The 19,536-nt window shown below is 42.0% G+C and overlaps 1 protein-coding gene across 1 annotated transcript in view; it reads right to left on the bottom strand.

The window, feature by feature from the left end:
- Window positions 1-12,258, bottom strand: part of SNCAIP (synuclein alpha interacting protein) — a gene marked incomplete at its 5' end in the record, with an annotated part of 74,417 nt that extends 62,159 nt beyond the window's left edge. Inside the window, one exon of the mRNA XM_082649939.1 lies at window positions 12,199-12,258. Within this exon, the coding sequence (XP_082506065.1) occupies window positions 12,199-12,258 (60 nt within the window). The remainder of the gene's footprint in view (window positions 1-12,198) is intronic.
- Window positions 12,259-19,536: the final 7,278 nt, after the last annotated feature.

Here is a 19,536-nt window from a genome sequence, read left to right as displayed (position 1 = left end):
TGAGGTTTAAATTTGAACAACCCAGGCTGCCTGGTTGGTGTAGGGACTGAGCTCCAGGCAGAGACTAGCCTGGCTGAGCCCCATCCGCTGCCTCAACCTGCATCACACCTGGCAGCTCTGCCTCTTGATCCATGGTCACACAGGAAGTCACTTTTGTGCGGGCATTCATGTTAGTAATTTGGGAATAATGCCATTGAAGAAAAAGTCAGGTGCTGCTCCTGGTCAGGGAAATAAAAAGTATAATAATCTAAGAAAAAGATGATGTGTAGGCCAGAAAATCAGTTTTGAATAACTGTAAGGGTATATGGAATGTCAAATTCAACAATGACTCCAGTCTACACTGTGAACAAATCTACCATTCTTTACAAGGACACACAAGAAAAAAAATCAATTTGTAGATTTCTTTCAGCAAGTACACGGCTCTTTGCATAGAAGATAAAGCTTAAGAGAGTGCTGTATAGATGGTTAAGTTGTGATATGAAGCGATACAGTGGAAACACACAATTCACAAAACAAACACGCAAAAAGTTTTCATATTAAGCAAATGACCCAGGAAGTCTCTTTCACAAGTGCATTGTGATACCATCTGGGAGCTGAAAGGGAAGACTTCCCAGGCCTTCATTCCAGTTCACAGGACAGATGGCCTTTTATAAGGAGCTGTTAGGTCGCCAGCCCACTGCATTCTCAGGACAATGGCCAGCTCCCAGGGTAGCAACTACTGTTATTTTAGCCTTAACAGAACCAAAGACCCATGTACCTTCCCTGTCTCTTGATCCCAACCCAAGCCTTTATATTCTGTTCCCTTGATTCCTGTTATCCTTGGGTGATAAGAGAGGAGAGGGGCTTGCAGATGGCTGAGAAGTATTATATTTCCTACCTCTATGTTGCTCTCTAATTTATTCTTTTTCTAAACATCTTTCAGTGGAAACACCCTTTTTGATCCAAACTTCTTTTCCACTCCTCCATCATGCCTCAAGAAAAGCCCCTGCCAAAGGTTGAACAGTTGTCTCTGCTTCTTCAATGTCCCTGTGCATTCAAAGTTCAGTTCCCCTTCAGTTCCTTTACTCCGGGGGCCTCCTTGCCTGCAATGCCTTCCTCCGGCCAGGCAAATGCCACTGCTCTGCAAGGCCAGCTTGAGTTCTGCATTTTCTGTGAAACCCTGGCTGATTGCTTCAGCCCTTACTGACCTTTTTTTTTTAATTAATTAATTAAATTTTTAATTGAAGTACAGTTGATTTACAATGTTGTGTTAATTACTGCTTACAGCAAAGTGACTCAGTTACACACACACACACACACACACACACACACACACACATATTCTTTTTCATATTCCTTTTTTTTTTTTTAAGAGAAAAGAAATTTATTCCCTCACAATTCTGGAGGCTAGAACGCCAAAGTCAAAGTGTCTATAGGGCCATTCTCCCTCTGAGGGCACTAGGGAAGAAGGTTTCCTTGCCTCTTCTAGCTTTGGGTGGTTGTCAGCAATCCTTGGTTTTCCTTGACTTGTAGACACACCAGTCCAATCTCTGCCTCTATCATCACATGGCATTCTCCCTGGGTATCTGTGTCTAAATTTTCCTCTTTTTTTTTTTTTTAATTGGAGTATAGTTGCTTACAATGTTGTGTTAGTTTTTGCTGTGCAGCAAAGTGAATCGCCATACACATACATATATCCCCTCTTCCTCGGATTTCCTTCCCATTTAGGTCACCACAGAGCATTGAGAAGAGTTCCCTGTGCTATCATATTCTTTTCCATGATGGTTTATCACAGGATATTAAATACAGTTCCCTGTGCTGTACAGTAGGACCTTGTTGTTTATCCATTCTCTATATACCAGTTTGCATCTGCTAACCCCAAACTCCCACTCCTCCCTCTCCCACCCCCTATACCCTTGGCAACCACCAGTCTGTTCCCTAGGTCCATGATTCTGTTTCTGTTTCATAGATAGGTTCATTTGTGGCACATTTTAGGTGGATGCAACTAGAGATTATCATGCTAAGTGAAGTAAGTCAGAAAGAGAAAGACTCTTTTCTGACCTTGATAAAAAAGCACCTTGCCTTGTGAAAGACAAGGCAAGGTATTGTTCCCTTGGGCTGGGCTGTTGTTCCCTTGGGCTGTGCTGGCTCCCACAAGTGCCTAACGGAAAGGATGATATCCTTGACTTGTACATATGCATGGCACACAATGACTTATTAACTATTTGCCTGAAATACTAAGCTGTACATACATTTGATTAATCCCTGGGCATAATATTATAGACAGTCAAAGGAGTTCTTTCATATTTAGGTCGTAAGTGGCAATTTCTTCCACGCTTCCATACTTGCTCTAAAATTAATTAGCTTTCTAAAATGCAAATTTGACTAGGGGGCTTCTCTATTTCAGATCTTTCAGTGGCTCTGCACTGCCTGTAGGAGAAAGGCCATATGCCTTAGCATGGCACGTGCAGCCCTCCATGAGCTCAGACATCTCTCCCCACGGTTTTCTTCTTCTTTTTTTTGAATCTGCTGTTCTTCATCTATTTAAAAACCTTTATCCAAGTATAATTGATAAACTTTAAAGAAACTTCACATATTTAAAGTGTACAGTTTAATGTGTCAGCATATGTATACACCTATAAAATTATCACAATCAATATAATGAACCTATCTATCAATTCCAACAATTTCCTTGTGCTTCCTTGTAATTCCTCTTCTCTACTTCTCCATGACATTTTTCCATCCTCAGGGTACTTTAGTAACAGTAAATTTCTTGTGGCTCCCCCACTATATCTTCTCTGAGCCTCCCAGATGGAACTTATCTCAGCTTCCAAAGTGTGGTGTCCAGACCAGTGGCATTAACACCATCTAAGAACTTTGTTAGGAATTCACATTCTTGGGCCTCATCCCAGAAACTTTAAGGGCAGGGCCCAGGAATCTGTGTTTTCACAAACCGTTCAGGTGATTCTGATGCATAGCTAAGTTCAAGAACCACTGCTCTTTATTTCCTTATTTTGGGCATATGTCCATTAAAGAATCCATCATGTGACATTTCATCTATATATTTACATAATTTCTTTCTCTGCTTCCTGAGGGTGTGGACAATATTTTATTTACCAGAGAAACTAGGTACTTGTTGAACTGAATGAATTCTTCTATGTAGCCCATAATTTGGGTGGCAATAATAATACTAATAATGGTAGTACTTAATATTTATAAAGCACTAATCTTAGAAAATTCCATAACTACCAGTCTAGCAATGTAATCATGCTATATTTAAAAGAATAAACACTTCTCATATATTAACAGCATGAATGCTGGCTGATGCCTTAGCTTTGTGTATAAAGACAATGGATTTGGAGCCAGAAGCTCTGGATTCGAGTCCTACTTCTGACATTTATTAACTCTGTAGTTCTGGACACATAAATCATTTCCTATCTTTGGGGCTCAGTTTCTTTATCTAGAAAACACAGATAATCATAAGAGATAATGTAAGTGAAGTCAATTTGCAAGCTGTAAAACGATGTTAAATGTTCTGGTCTCTTCTCTCAACTCATTTTTCATGTGTGTTCCTCATCTTCGTGCCTCTCATGATTTGCAGCTCAGTATATCAAGATGTGAGAACTGATGAGGCAGGAAGAGGTGAGCCAGGTTCGGACTGGAAAGGAAGAAAGGAAGGACAGCCAGCCTGTCTCAGCACCTTATTTGGCTTCTTTGGTCTTTCCTCATCCAAGAGAACCCACGGCCAAGAGCAGACATTGAAACTTAGCTTCACAAACTACACAGAGCTGCTATGACGTAAGACAGTCCGACACGTCCCAGCTTACATCAATGTTGTCACTCTGCCATGCAAAACAGTTTGAACACGCGTGGGATTCATAATAACAGACTGTGATTTCTACATTGGGCTTTGGGGATCTCTGACCACCCTACATACTATTCGGGACTGAAAAGCTTTGGCCCTTGCTCCTGAGAAGTGCAGCCAGTCGGGTGAACAAGCAGGCATTACTCAAATGGTCATGAGCCACAGAAAATGAAAGAACTAGAATCCCAACACCTTTTCAAGCTAGAGACTTTGAAACAACTTAGGTCGCATTAAGTTTCCAAAAGAAACAATTAGGCCAGTCATCCGAACAACTATACTAAAATTCATTGTTTCTCACGTAGCTTTCCAAAATTCAAGCAGGCCTCTCCACAGTCACACAATAAAATGACAGAAATGTGTCCACGCAAAGCTGGTAGTGAAAGCAAAGACACGCAGCTCAAGTGAGTTTTTCAGAAGCACAATACTTTCCTAAAATTGTGACCTCCTCTCCAATGGCCTGACCTCCCAATTCAGGAAAGGGGGGTCCTGACTTCATGCCCTCCCTAACAGATCCGGCTCTGTTTTCCCTTCTCTGAGGATGTGGTTACTCACAGGGCACGCCTTCATCACGCTAGCTCGCAGCTTGTGCTCAGATCCCCTCCTCTCCCATCTCAGACTCAGGCTCTGCCCTTTTCTTCCCTTCAGCTACTCTCTCAACTTCAGCTCTCTCCTCTGATCCCATAAAATTAAAGAAGCACCCCTGCCACCTCAAGACATGCTGCCTCCTCAGTTGGCCGTGGGTGGAGTTTCCTGCTCCTGGGTTCACAGCCATCTGTTTTGAAAGAACTGCCTTGGTTCTTTTTTTTTTTTTTTTTTGCGGTACGCGGGCCTCTCACTGCTGTGGCCTCTCCCGTTGTGGAGCACAGGCTCCGGACGCGCAGGCTCAGCGGCATGTGGGATCTTCCCGGACCGGGGCATGAACCCGCGTCTCCTGCATCGGCAGGTGGACTCTCAACCACTGCGCCACCAGGGAAGCCCCTGCCTTGGTTCTTGTCTCCACTTCCTCACCTCTGCATTCACTCCTCCAGCCACGACGACCCGCCATCTGTGCTATCACCCACAGGCACTGCTCTTCTTATGGCCACTAAAGAGTTTTAACTGGAAAATCCAGTGGCACTTTTCAAACCCTTCTCTTTCTAATGACCTATTTCCCACTCTGGACCACTTCCTTTTTTAAATTCTTTAAATCATCCCTCCCCCTCTTTTTAATCTCCCTTAGTTTTCTTCCTGTATCTGTGAAAACTCCTTTCCAGTCTCTTGTAGAAGCCTCTTTTTCCTCTCATCTCATAGGACATACATCTGCACAGTTCCTTCCTTGGAACATTCTTCCCTTTCCACATTCCATGTTTCACAGGTGACCTTACAGACTCCCACAGTTTCAACTGCCACCTCTACATAGTACAGATACTGGTGATCTACATGTTCATATAAGTATCCCAGTCTGATTTAAATATATTTCTTTCCACCATTCAGGCTCTATTAAAGAAAATTATTGTGAATAATCCTCTTTTCAAATGCATTTGATTTTTGCTCTTGTTCCTTGTTTTTATCCTATGTTCCAAGAGGTACTTAAAAAATTAATAATCATCAAATTCTTTTATGCTAAAACATTTCTTGTGGTTGGTATTTGGGAAAATTCAGTAATTCGTTCTGACCATATTAAGAGTATGCCAGGAATGACTCTACTGTAATGCTACACATATTGTAATATGTGTAGTCAGCCAAAAGATTAAGATCCACATTGGTGAAGGTGATGAGAGCATAGTACTGAATGATCCTCACCTGCTGTGAGAAGTGGTCATGGATGGGAAAAGACGGGGGTGAATGAGGGTGGCCACAGGTGACCAAGGGACTGGGCAGAAGTCATTTTCAACACCGTGGTTACATACATGGATTCCAGAGCTAGACTGCACGTTATAGCCTGGCTTCACCATTTTCTAGCTAATTAAACTTAGTTACTCCATCTCTGTCTATCATCAGTTTCTTCATCTGTAAACAGGTACTCATGGTATCTACATCAGAATGTGGCTGTGAAGATTTTTCAGCTAATAATGTAAAACATCAGGAATAGTGTCTGATGCATAGTATGTGTTCAATAAATGTTAGTTACTATTATCATTTAATTAAAAAGTATCAAAAATGAGCATTTAGAAATGAAGCCAAAATAATGGTAACTATTGAGGCAAAAATTACAAAAGACTTAGAAAAGAAAGTTATCTCACAGTAAGGCAGATAGATGGCTGGCTTTACATCTTGTTTGACCTCAATGATTGCCTGGTTTTAAATGTGAGCCAATAATTAATCACTACCAAAATATAAAGACTGTCAAGAATGGAGTTTGATATTGTGATTAAATGTAACCTACCATTAAGCTAATCTGGCATTTCATAATATGCTCAATTGTTATCATAGGGTATTGTAAACTCTGTGAGAGCACAGAACAAGTCTGTGTCATTCACGCCAAGCCTAGAACCATGCCTGGTGCACTGTAAATGTTGGATACATGCCTGTTGAGTAGACTGACATAAAATCTAGTTGTTCATAAATGGTAAATAGTTTGTATAAATAACCTGCATAGTCAATCTAATAAATGCCATGACTGTCGGGCAAGATGAGAACGTTCAGGGCTATCTGCAAAGTGAGAGAAGAGCAAATTAAAAAATCTGGCAGCTGCTCATTCTTCTTGGAAATCACTCTATCCATAAGGTTGCTCTCTACCACCTCAGGTAGAGATATCAGTCAGGTCCAAGATTCGGAGTCTGAGGACCTGGGTTCTAGACCTGGACTCTAAGAGTAGTTATGGGACATGAATTTACAATTCATTTTGCCTGGATTAGATTATTCCTAATTCCTTTCCTGGCAGCTATTAAGAAAATGGTAACACATATATAATATTAGAACAAGTGTGAGGTTTTGGATAGTGGGGAGGCTGGAGAGGGGACCAATGAGAGGTAACTGAGACTTGAATACAAGATATTGCAAAAAGAATACTGAAAAATGTTGGGTCATTTTGAAAAGCTGATGAAACCAGATCCTACTGAGAAGCACTAAGAAAAGTTTAAATATAAGTAAGTTTAAAGTAAGCACGGTGATGGCTTGGAAGGGCAGGGCTGATTGACGGGGACGAAGCGAAGAAGGGATGGAGGCAGTCAGAGGCCACCTAAACGTCTTGGTCACATTCTAGGAAGCAAAGAGGAAAGGATAATAGGATCTTATACCGATCCCTTGCTAGAGAGGAGGGGCAAGCCAGGTTCTCTGCACCTTGAATATCCTTCTAGTCTTTTTCACACCTAAGACTGGAACAAAAGCTGTATTCTTTACCCTCCCTAACTCAGCATCTAAGTCCACTGTGATAAGCCCTACACACGCTTTCTCAAGGTCTCCCACTGCTGTGAAGCAGCTCTCGTTCAGAATGTAATGAAATCTGGGAAGTGTTAGTGGAATGACTTGAGCAAAAGGTAGTGCACACAAAACAGAGGGGGTCAGGTATTTTAGTGCAAGAGATGCCCAGTCTGTGGGACGGGAAAATGTAACTCACTGAGAGTGAGATTTATTTGTTGTAAGAAGTTATTTTCCTACCAGTGATTTAAGCCCCTTAGGAAAATGAATCCACATAAGTCTGTGCTATTACTCTGGGTTGCAAGGGCTTGGGTCAAAGGGGATAATAAAGTGGAAGGACACTTATTTATCTTGATCTCATTTGATTTGCACAAAACATAGGCTATGCAATTTCCAAAAATGTCAACTTTCACCAAAGCCGCAGTCATGGTGACACAGAAAGGCAAAAAATTTCCTGTGCTGAGGAATACAGCATTGCACTTAATTCTATTTATGTGTGTGTGCACATATGTGTGTGTGTCTATTTACCTGTACATGTTTATAGGTACATGTAGGTATTTGTATACAGATGCGCATATACATGTATTTGTGTCTATATATAACTATGGGTGTGTGTGTTTACATATGTACATATATACAAATTTTCATACCTTCTCCATAAAATCCAGGATGCTAGGTAGAGATGGATTATTATTGTTTTACAGATGGAAAAGTTGAGGAACAATAAAATTAAGAGACTTGCTTAAGTTCTCTTAGTTTGTTTTCATTTTATTTATTTACACTATATACCAACTCCCTTACTTCCAAAAAGCACTTTGCAATTGCTTCAATGGCAGTTGGGGATAGTGATGGGTGAGATGACTGGTCCAGAGATGATTCTACTCAACCAGGTTGCTCAGAAGAGAAAGAGTAACACAGTCAAACAGTTCTGTATCAAAATCCTGGCCCGGCCACTTACCTACCTGTAACCTTGTGAAAGTCAGACTCTCTCTCTAAGCCTCATTTTTTCATCGGCCAAACAGGGGATAAAAATAGGGCTTGCCTTGCAGACTTGATGTGAGGCTTAAACAGGACCAGTGTTTAAAGAGTTCAGTCGGTGCATGGCATGGCCAACATTTGATGGCTCACGAGTGGAGCGCTGCAGTGGATCTGTGGTTTGCCTCTGCTTTATTCAGTCCTGTGTATAATCCTATTTTTGAGGACAGCAAATTGGCCTCTCTTCATAAAATAAATACATCACGGGGGACACTTCCCTGGTGGCACAGTGGTTAAGAATCTGCCTGCCAAAGCAGGGGGACACGGGTTCGAGCCTTGGTCCGGGAAGATACCACATGCTGCAGAGCAATTAAGCCCATGCGCCACTACTACTGAGCCTGTGCTCTAGACCCCGCGAGCCACAACTACTGAAGCCCGCATGCCTAGAGCCCACGCTCCACAACGAAGAGTAGCCCCTGCTTGCTGTGAGAAAGCTTGCAGGCTTTCTCTAGTTAGTGCAGCAATGAAGACCCAACGCAGCCAAAAATAAATATAAATAAATAAATAAATTAGAAAAAAATACATCATGTCTACTAAGAACTCTATGTTAAAATAATATTCCAGAGCATTTCTCTTTTTTAAGACAGAAAGAGATGGCTTCCATAGGAATAAAGAAGGAAATCTGTAAACACATTTGCAGTGACAGAAAAGCCCAACTTTGAACTTGTATGTTTATGTGTGTTGTCATCTCTCCTTCACTGATCCTCAGTTATTGCACAATGTTCTGCCCTTTTAGATGGCAGGGTTACAAGAATGTATAGTTTAAACTCTGCATTTTGCAAAAGATGAGCATTATTTTTGAGTCTGGGAAACTTCAAAATAATTTGATTGCCTTCTGTGTTTTGTTTCATTAGGTAAAGGCAAAAAACAGTTCTAGCTGTTTTCTGTACCAATATACAGCTTGTGTTTAAATTAAAACAAGAGCCAGGCTCACGACCAGAGGGGAAAATCATGAAACGGAAACCCTGTAATATGTAAAAAGGCTATCGCTGGAGAGTAAGAAGAGGAGTTTTAAACTCGGGCATCTTTTTTGTAAACATCTTGTTCAAATGTATTGTGCATCTTCCTTCCCCCTTCCTGCCACTAAACCAGGAAAGAAGCTTAAGGGCTGTCAGAAAAGGAGGTTTACAGAATCCTAACAATACAGGCATGTTTATGGGAGACTACATTTCTTGTTATGCCAGTGAATTAGCAAAACTGAACACATAATGGCGTGGTTTTTTTTTTTTCCCCCGTCTTAGCATCTGAATTGTCTCCGTTTAGCCCCGAAAGCAGTTGTAAATTTATTGTTCCTAGGTTACCTAAACAGGCGGAGACCAATCATTTCAATATTTCAGAGGTTATCCCTACTGCTTTTCCCATGAAGACATTATATAGAGCAATACGATTCTGGCACATTTAAGGTGTTGGATCTGGATGAAGTGGAACTATTATAAAATAATCTACCATGTTACAGAGGTTGCCAGGTAAAGTAGAGTTTCTTTAGTTTTAAGTGGATTAAAATAGACCAGGATTGCTCATCCTCAGTACTGCCCACATTTTAGGCCCGATAATTCTTCGCTGTAGGGGATTTTCTTGGGCATTGCAGGATGTTTAGACACAGCCCTGCTCTCTACCCACCAGATGCCAGGAATACCTCCCCAGGTATGACGATCAAAAATGTCTCCAGGTATTGCCAAATGTTCCCCAGCCATGGGTAAAGCCGACCCAAGTACTGGGGCTAAAAGTTGATATTCCAAAGACAGTGCTTCTAAGTAGGTGGGTGAGCCCGGACAAGTTATGTAACATCTCCACACCTCAGTTTCCTCATCTGTAAAAGGAAGATAATAATATTCCCTACTTCACAGGATTGTTGTGAGGATTAAATAAGATAACGCCTATCCCCTGGGAAGAGCTCAATGTTAACCATTATCATTATTTTAACAATTCTATGCAATTTCATTTTTTTTCCTTTCTGATTTCAGTTTAAATGCAGGTTAAAGATACAAACAATAGGAATCTATTTAAAGGGGGGACGTTTGAGTGCAGTTACACAATTACAGATGGAGATCTTTACTTATGTTTGAGTGGTCAGGTTATAGAAGCTCAAGTATTGCATAATTTTGAATCCCAATTTGCTAAACAGCTTCGGTTATTGCTTAACATATTTTATTATCTTGCAAGTGGAGATTCCTAATTCATCTAAATTAAGGGCTGCTGCCAGATGACTCTTCTGTAAATATAACTGCTCTATTGTGTGTTTTGAAAGTCTTGACATGATGCCTGGTCTTTTCCCTGGAGTTCTTCCTTCACCATTGGTCATATAAATATTATTGTAGTATTCATTGAAATAATAACAAAAGCTACCATTTTTAAGAGCAACTTACTGTGTGCCAAGATAAGTGCTTTCCATATATTATTATTTCACTCAATCCTCAAAACAATCTTAAAAATGAGGTGGGTATCTTAGAGAGACGAAGTTACTGTGTTCCAGCCAGCAAAGGTCAGAACGAGGCTGGAGCCCGGACTGGTGCCTTCACAGCCTATGCTCTTAAAATGCAACTTCATTATCAAGGCTCACAGAGCTAGCCTGAATTGATAATCATAACATATGCCCCTTTCTGAAACACATTCCACCCTACCCCCACCTCTCACATCATCATTCACTTTTCTTGCTTTTCCCCAGCCAGCTCAAAATACCTGGAGGGGAGTGGTTATAAAAGAACCATGCTCTGATCCACATTTAAGTCAAGCACAGTGATTTAAAAAGGGAGAGAGAGAGAGAGAGAGAGAGAGAGAGAGAGAGAGATACCACTCATTTCACATTAGTCTTAATGACACTCACTTCACATTAGCCTTAATGAGGACTAATAAAGGTTGTCTGGAAGCTGAAGGAGGGAAAGGCTGAATTCACAAATAGGGAAAGGTAGGAAGATTCATCCATTAAATAGGTGATTCTTCAAACGCATCCCAGGAATCCAATTCTTGCATAGAGTACGCATATTTTACTTCAAGGTAAGGAGTAAATTAGAAGAATAACACTGCTGCCAGAGGCGCCTTAAAGCTTATATTTTTGAGACAATTGCCAGTGGTGACCAAAAACTGAGAAATCAATGGAAACTAAGGTCAGAAAGTGTACCCTTGGAGGTCCTGGGAAGAAAAGTTACAAAGCTAGTTCAGAAACAGCAACCTTCTCATCACATAGTCTTGTGAGTCAGCGCAATTGGGCTAGGGTTTGAGAGGCCAGCAGGTTTGCTGGTTGGCCTTTGGCGGAAGAGATCACGTGGCCCAGGGTAAGTCACAAGCAGCTCTGAGCAAAGGGCAGGCAGACCATCCACTCATAGCTGCCAGGAGTTAGGCTGGAGGCAGCAGGAAGTCTGTGAGCGTTGTGGGAACTAAGAAGCTCATCAGCCCACAGCATTACAGTATTAAGCAGGGCCTCAGTGGTCGGCCCGTCCTGTCCTTTATCAACACATGACTCTTCCTCAGTATTCCCACCCACAGGTGTCCAACCTGTGTTTTGAAAGCTCCAGTGACTGGAAGCTCTTATTGTTCATAAATTAATAACTTGGCCATCCTTCAGTCTGTGTCCTTGTGAACGCTACAGCATGCTGGCTGTGGCACCGCCAGTCATATAAAAGAGATTAACGTCGATAAGGTTAATTATGTACATAAGTAAATTTACGAAGGTGCCTACCATATGCAGGCACTTTATAAATTTACTCAATGAATAATTTTGACAACAATGAAACAGATTAGGAAGGGGAGCCCCAGTGAGGTTAAATGTCTTTCTCACCCAAGCTCACACAAAATTAAGTGGGAATCACTCCTGGTCCAGGAGGCCCCCAAGCCACACTTTGTCTGCCACAGCAGGATTTTTGCTGTCAATTTCTAAACGTGGTTGGAAGAGTTTAGGATATACAGACTACAACAGAGAAAGGAGCCCACATAGATGAAGGCAGAATCTCCTGAAAGCATTGCTTGCAAGTAGCAATACTTACAGAGATGTCATCACTGAAGTCAATTTCATCCAAATCAAGGTATTCAGGGGCTTCCATCATTCTTCTTTGCACATTTTGAGTAAGGTCAAATCCTTATAAAGTCCTGGACCCGACAGAAGCACAAAAGAAAAGCAAAACGGTTAGCTGTTTTATAACCAAAAAGCACATTTATATTTAGACAAACAAAGTGAGAGAAGTCACTGGGTGCAAGGGCTGCCTTTGAGCACACTTCCTCCCTTTGAATGTCACCAGCTTGGCTCTCCAGAAGCAGTAAGCACAGCTCCTCCAGGCTCCCCAGGAGGCTCCCTAGGGAGCAGCCATGGTCCTTCGCCGTATTGCATTTGTGCCCAGTTTGTCTTTGCCAGAGCAGTAACTCAGGTCAGATTCTCCCCTTGTGATCAATATTAAGATTGACCCAGCCCACATCCACCACTACACCTCGGGTGAATGCAGGGGCTTCGAGGATGGGGAGCAAACCTTGAAATCTTAGGACAACCATATTCAAATGTTTATGTGGGCATATCTTTGGATCCTGGGCACGAAGTAATGAATACTGGATCTGCACGGTAATAACACAAGGACAAGGCAGATACTAACTTACCAACAATAATGGATATTTCAGAATTTGTAGTACAACCTCCAGTTCACCCCCTCAGAAAAAGGATCTAAGCAGAGATTTAAACCACAGAGTTATTGCATCGCCCCCTGCTTCTAACAGCTTTGCCTGCCGATGCCAGAGTGACCCGACACAGGCGCCAGAATGTCCTCAGTCAGCACTTGCCTTGGGGCTGCCTGTGGCAGTTCTTTAAATCTGTCAAGGAAGATATATCACCTCCCAGTTCATTTTCCCATCACTTATCCTCATCACCATTGGCAGTGGCAGTGGTACCTACAGATGTCAGGAACAGAAATATAGACCTCCTGGCAGTGCCTTGGGGTGCAGTTATCTTCCGCAGAGCAAACTCTCAGATATCGAAAAAGATTCCATTTCCCGTAACTTGTCTTTCTTATTATAAAAACTGTCTTATGTACTCAGACTTGAGTATCCGAAATAATTTATTTTTTTCTCTTTCGGATCTCTAATGAAGGGGTACCTTGCCAAAGGGGAAGGCGTACCTTGCCAAAGAGTAAGGAGTACATTATTGGAAAGGGAAAATAAATCTAGGCTGATGAAAATGAGCTTATCGATATAAGATCAAGAATGTAAAAATACCTAGTTTTTAAAAGGAAACTAACTCTGAAGGCACTGATTTCTCATTTTGAGGTTTTTAAAAAATTTACAGAAATAGCATAATTGCGGCAAAGGGGGAAAACCACTCTCCGTTCCATACCTCAAACCCATGACTTGACTCAATTTTCAGCGCTTCCCCTTTCCTTCCCTTCCCACACGCATATACCATTTTTACATATTTTTAATTATAGTGGATACGGAGTTGATCCAAAAAAGAATTAGGATGCTACTACCATGTACAAATGTGATTATCCATTTAGAATAAATATTAAACGTTCTTCTGAAATCACAGTAAAGTTTAAAATAAAAAGAAAACCAATTAGGATGCTACTACCATGTACAAATGTGATTATCCATTTAGAATAAATATTAAACGTTCTTCTGAAATCACAGTAAAGTTTAAAATAAAAAGAAAACCAATTAGGATGCTACTACCATGTACAAATGTGATTATCCATTTAGAATAAATATTAAATGTTCTTCTGAAATCACAGTAAAGTTTAAAATAAAAAGAAAACCAATTTGTCTTTGATACCTAAATTAAATTTTATAATTTATAGAAATATAAAAATTGGTTCTTAGACAAATTTCTTGGTGCAAAAATATATCACTTTTCCTCTAAGCCTCACAAAGCTTTTCAGAGAAAAACGTACACACTCATACTTGCAAATTACTCAGAATAACTTTCTCTTCCATTCTGGTAGATTCTGAGACAATCCAGACTCTGGATTCCAACTTGTCAACTAACAGACTTTCTCCCAATCCAATTTCTTTGCACTAAGTCTGTACTCCACATTGAACTGTTGATTTACAGACTGCTCCCAAGGCTTTGGTGAACACAAAGATGATTCTGGGTGTCGGGATGGGGTACAGACAAGCGCAGTATCACCACAAACATGGAAACGCGAGATGAAGTAGAAAAACGTGAGTCAAAGCTGGGGACCAAGCGGATCTCTAAATATATGGAAATACAAAACTAAATACAAAATGCAAATGGACACACCTTAACTAAGCATATTAACAAGTAATTGTTGAGTCCCTGTTTGAGGTGTGTTTAACAACATGAAGAGCAATTTCCCTTTGAGCACAGACATTCTAATGGAACATATCCAGTGGATAATATAAATCATGACACCAAGGCACCAATCTTTATATTTGGATTTGGAGGTTGGTAATGAGATTGTTTATTCTACAGAACAGCATATAAGAGTTACAGCAGTGCCAGCCCATTATAGGAAGGTCATATTTATCTCAGTGGGTTGGATGGTCCTGCCTCAGACTAAGTGGTCCAAGGCATACAGGATTCTCCTTTACTTCCCGATGGACTCCCATATGTGGCCATCTCCTTTAACATGCCTTATTCTATCTACAACACAATTCCGTTTGTCTAGTTTCAATGCTTCTTTCTTTCAAGGTGCCACTTGGAAAGTATTACATCCTCATTTATAAGGTACAGAAATCCCTGTGGTTCACCAATCCTGGCCACATTCCCAACATCAATTGCTTCTTTTCACTGGAGGGTGAGTCCATGGTTGTCCCAGGGATCATTATATTGCCTCTTCCTTCCCCATCTGCCCTTCCACTGAGCACATAGCAGCCTCGAGCACTCCCTTCTGAGGAATTGGGATGTGACTGGAGGGGATGAGGTCAGGTTTAGAGCAGCTGTTGCAAACAATCCAACATGATAAGGAAACTGAGCTGGGCTGTGGGTGCTTTTCTCATTGTGCTCGTCAGGCACTGCCTCACCCCACACACCCAGTGGGACCCAGCGAGTGGGACCCAGCGAGCCCCCGTTTCTGACTGTCACACAGGCACCGATGGAATGCACAGCTACAGAGGGCACAGACCAGAGGCCCAGGGGCCAAGTCTGGTCCACAGGCGTGACGTGTTTGGCCCTAGCAGTATTTCCAAAAAATTGACTCTGTTGCCAACTTGTAGCCCTTTGGTGCTTTCACATAAGATTCTCGATTTCTGGCTTCACTTAAAAAATATCTGGAGGTCTGGGGGCACAGGTCTGCATTCTCCATGATAACAATTGGCTATAGCTGAGCTGCAGCTGCCCTGTCTACGTGGCGTGTGCTCCCCAGCTCCCCCCGCACGCCCACCCCGCATCGGCTCTCCTCATCCACACATCCTGCCTGGCTCTGGGGGCATCTGAGTCTTTGACCCTTCAAAGGAATCCAGTATGAAACATGAATGCCATCCTCCTCCCTTTCCTTATTGGTGCCTTCTGCCAAACGCTATTTCCTTCATTTGTATTCTAACGTTGGATTTGTATTCTACGATTGTTTTAAATTCTCATACCACAACAGCAGTAAAACGAAATTTCTTACCAGTAAACCACCAGCATGTTACAATTTGTGCTTTTCTACAACCTCCATTTTATCTCTTAGTATGAGAAAAAGAAAACCTTCACAAACATAATAAAATGCTACGAGGCGGGGATTACATTTCCTTCGCTTTACAGCCTGAGGAAGAAGAGGTCCTTGCCTTGTTGTCATTGGCGTTGTGCAGTTACACGGTGCCACTTCACTACTGTGACTGGGGGGAGGGCGGAAGCTGTGCCAATGACAAGCCCAGAAAAAGACCGAGACCATCCTCCATGTGGCCAGCCCGAAAGCTTGGATGTAAGAAGGCCAACCCTGCTCAAGGCCGGTGAGAGTGGGTTGACACCTCAGTGGAAAATAGTTTTCAGCCTCCCCAGAAAGGGCAGTCCAGTTTAAAAGCCTTTACGTGAGATTTTTACTGCTACACATCATAGTTGCCCTGGACCCCTCTGGGACCTCAGAGCGCAGTCATTTATAAATTTGTACTGCAGCCTCATCCCACCAGCCCTGTGCCTGCAAGCTGCAGTCACTGGTCCCAGGTTCTCCGAGGACCTTCTCCCGTATTGCCACACCTCTCCCCTCAGCACACCTCTTACAGAGCTGTCCACCTCAGGTACTGCTGACTGGTTGAAATCATTCCATTTCAAGCTCAGTTGGGCTTTTAATTTCTCTTCATTGACATTGGCAAGTTTTAATGTGTTATGAACTGGAGTAGGTATGTCATGCGTTTAAGCTGTTTTTAAGTGCGGGGAGAGGTGACGGTAGAGATTGGGCAGGAGGTGGGAAAGCAGAGAAAGGGAAAGGAAACATTTTCCAATGGCTTAGCTCTACTACTTTGGGTCGGAAAACTTATAGGGAGGGAAAGAATACAAAAATTAGAATGTGAGGACACAGGCCTAGGCGGCTAGGACCCAAATGCCATGTAGAAGCTATTGGTGACACATCACACCCCTTCTCTTGATGTGCCCAAGGCACTGGGAGAAACTTTACCCAAACTCCAAATTGAGGTCAGCTAGAGCAGGAAAAGACCAAAGAAGTAACGAGCGTCAACTGTGCATAACGCCTGTAGGATTTTTCCTACTCTCACAGAGTTTTGATAAATTGCCAAGAACAGAAGTCCCTCTAGTGCCTATTAAAATGTACAGTAGAGGCCCTGGCCCTAATAGGTCTATCAACACCATGTCACCTTCTCATGGGTGACCTCAGTGATGGCCCAACTGCTTCCTTCAAGAGAAGATTCAATTTAGGGAAAAGCTCCAAGTAACTAGGAGTCCAACTGAATAAGAAAAAAGTAGGCATCGATTTAAAAAATAGCCTCCCCCCTCTAGTGTTAGGATTTTCAGGCGACATTTAAAAATTTTTTTTATAGTGACTTGAAAACTGACTCTGAAAATAATTCCAAATGAAGACTTACAAAAATCTGTTGGGTAATGGCTTGGAGTGGCCGACAGAATTTCTTTGAGAAACTGCCCTCGTTTAATGTACACAGTCTGGTGTGCTTGGCTCATAAAAGGCTCACTGATTTGTAACTACAGTCACAGATCACATAAATTGCTCTACTGAAATTCTTCTTAAAATGAATTGCCTCACTCCAATTTATAAAGAGTCAGCATGGACTCATTCTGAAGGCTCACGTTACACAGATTTCTCCTCTTCTGCCAAAGTCACTATTGCTACATTTACCAGTGTACTAGGAGGCCTGGTAATTAAAAGTAAGTTGGGCTTGTCAAAATAAATGAGCAGGGTACATTCGGTGATGAGGCAACCTCGGTTGATTTGCATTACAACTTCTTTCTTTACTCTTTAATTCACCAATACTTGGGAAAACACAGCAGCTGCCTACACCCTCACACACACACACTTGGCCAGATTTGTACTGGGATACATTTTCAGTTTGGAAGCCTACACATAGATACTGAACTTCCTTTCATATAACAAGAGTTCAAAAAAAAAAAAAAAAAATCACAAACTACGTACTGGAAGGCTTAGGTGGAAAAAAGTGGAATATATGAAATGTTGTCCCCAGTTGGCTCGGTAGCTTGGCTGGCAAGAAAGCAACTCATTCCAAATGTTGGACTCAGTTTCTTTCACTCTTTGATTCAACAGTGGCCAGAAGCATGGCAGTCACTAAATGCCTAGTCTTGAAGCAGAAAAATGATAGAGGCAAGAAATTTCTACTGGAAAGAGGTAACTGAAGGAGCGCCAAGAAGTACATACGAGGAGAAAAGGGAAAAGCACAAGCTGTGTAGATTTCATCCCCTTCTTCATTTATGGAATATTCCCGCATGTACATGCTGGGTAAGACCAACACTACTCTCCACGCCAGTATGCGGCATTCAGTACAAGGGGGAAATAGACAAGAAAACAAGCCATTACAATAAACTGTGGTCCTACCTAGAGGGGTGAGATAGGGAGGGTGGGAGGGAGATGCAAGAGGGAGGGGATATGGGGATATATGTATACGGACAGCTGACTCACTTTGCTATACAGCAGCAAGTAACACAACAGTGTAAAGCAATTATACACCAATAAAGATGTTAAAAAAAATGCCTCTGTGAAGAGAAAAATGAAATCAATACTTAAATAATAAAAGATACAATGTATGTTTTCTAGGAATTCAAAAAAAAATGTATACTGTGGTCCCTGCTGAGACAAATAAATACACAGGAACCTGAGTCACTTAACCTAGACCTTGGAGAGGAGGGAAGTGTGACTGGTACAGGTGAGGTCTAAGCTGAAAGCTGAAGGGTGAGGATACAAATGGTGAGGGAGTCAAAGGGGCAGGACGAAGTGTTCTAGGTAGAGTTACAGCACAGGCAAAGGCCTGGAGGGGAGAATTCTGAAGTAGGATTTCCAGAAGAATGGGTAACATTGATTTAACACCTATTGCTGGTTTTGCTTCAAAAAAAAGGGGTTTTAAAGGGTGATGGCCAGGGTGGATGGGTAAGCACAGCAGTCAGGAAGGTATTTCCAAAGCCAGAGTGTAAACAGAGCATGTGTTGGAATACCAAATTTTCTGGCATGTTTGGAGAAAATACAGGAGACTTCAATGTACAGTAATATATTGAGCTTGCTCCAGCTTGGGGGCAAGGGGAGCTGCATTTCCTGTTTGAATGCTCACAAACATTTGTGAAGCAAAACTTCTTAGCAGGGGCTAGGTCTGGGCGCCTTTACGTATACTCTCTCCTGTGTGTCTCACGAAGACTGGGAGACAAATATCTTTACAATCTCCTTTGTGGAGGTAAGGAAACCAAGGCTCAGTGAGGTTCTGTGATCGCCTCACACACGGGGCTCCTGGTGATACGTCTATCTTGCTCCCTTATTTCAGCTTGCCAAAACTGCAGGGGTAAGGTAACACTTCGCCCGTATCAAACATTTTATTGTTTTCAAATCACCTTAAATATTTTTTTTACCTTTCTTGAGTACAACTCTGTGAGAGGGAGGCAGAGGGTGTCTATCGCAGTTTGCAATCATATCTTTCCTATTCTGAAGACATCAAAACTCAGGAATGTGTCGGCCAAGGTTATGTACTCCTAAATAGGGGCAAAGCCAGCTCAGACAGACCACTTCCCAATAGCAAGTCCAGAGCTCTTCTGATTTACCCCCTAGACTGTTCTGAAACATGGCCGTGGCTCCGAACCATCTAGGCCAGAATTCCACAGGCATCCTCAGTCCTGAACTGTACTGTTTTGGGTGTTCACAGACCATAACTCCAAATTGCTCTTTCCTCTCTCCAGCAGAGTCTAAAGAGAATGGTATAGGCATGAGGATCATTAAAGA

This window comes from Grampus griseus, assembly GCF_964374135.1.
Source record: "Grampus griseus genome assembly, chromosome: 3".
NCBI classification, from domain to species: Eukaryota; Metazoa; Chordata; class Mammalia; order Artiodactyla; family Delphinidae; genus Grampus; species Grampus griseus.
Note: the sequence above shows the minus strand (reverse complement) of the source record. Positions and strands in the feature narration are given on the sequence as shown.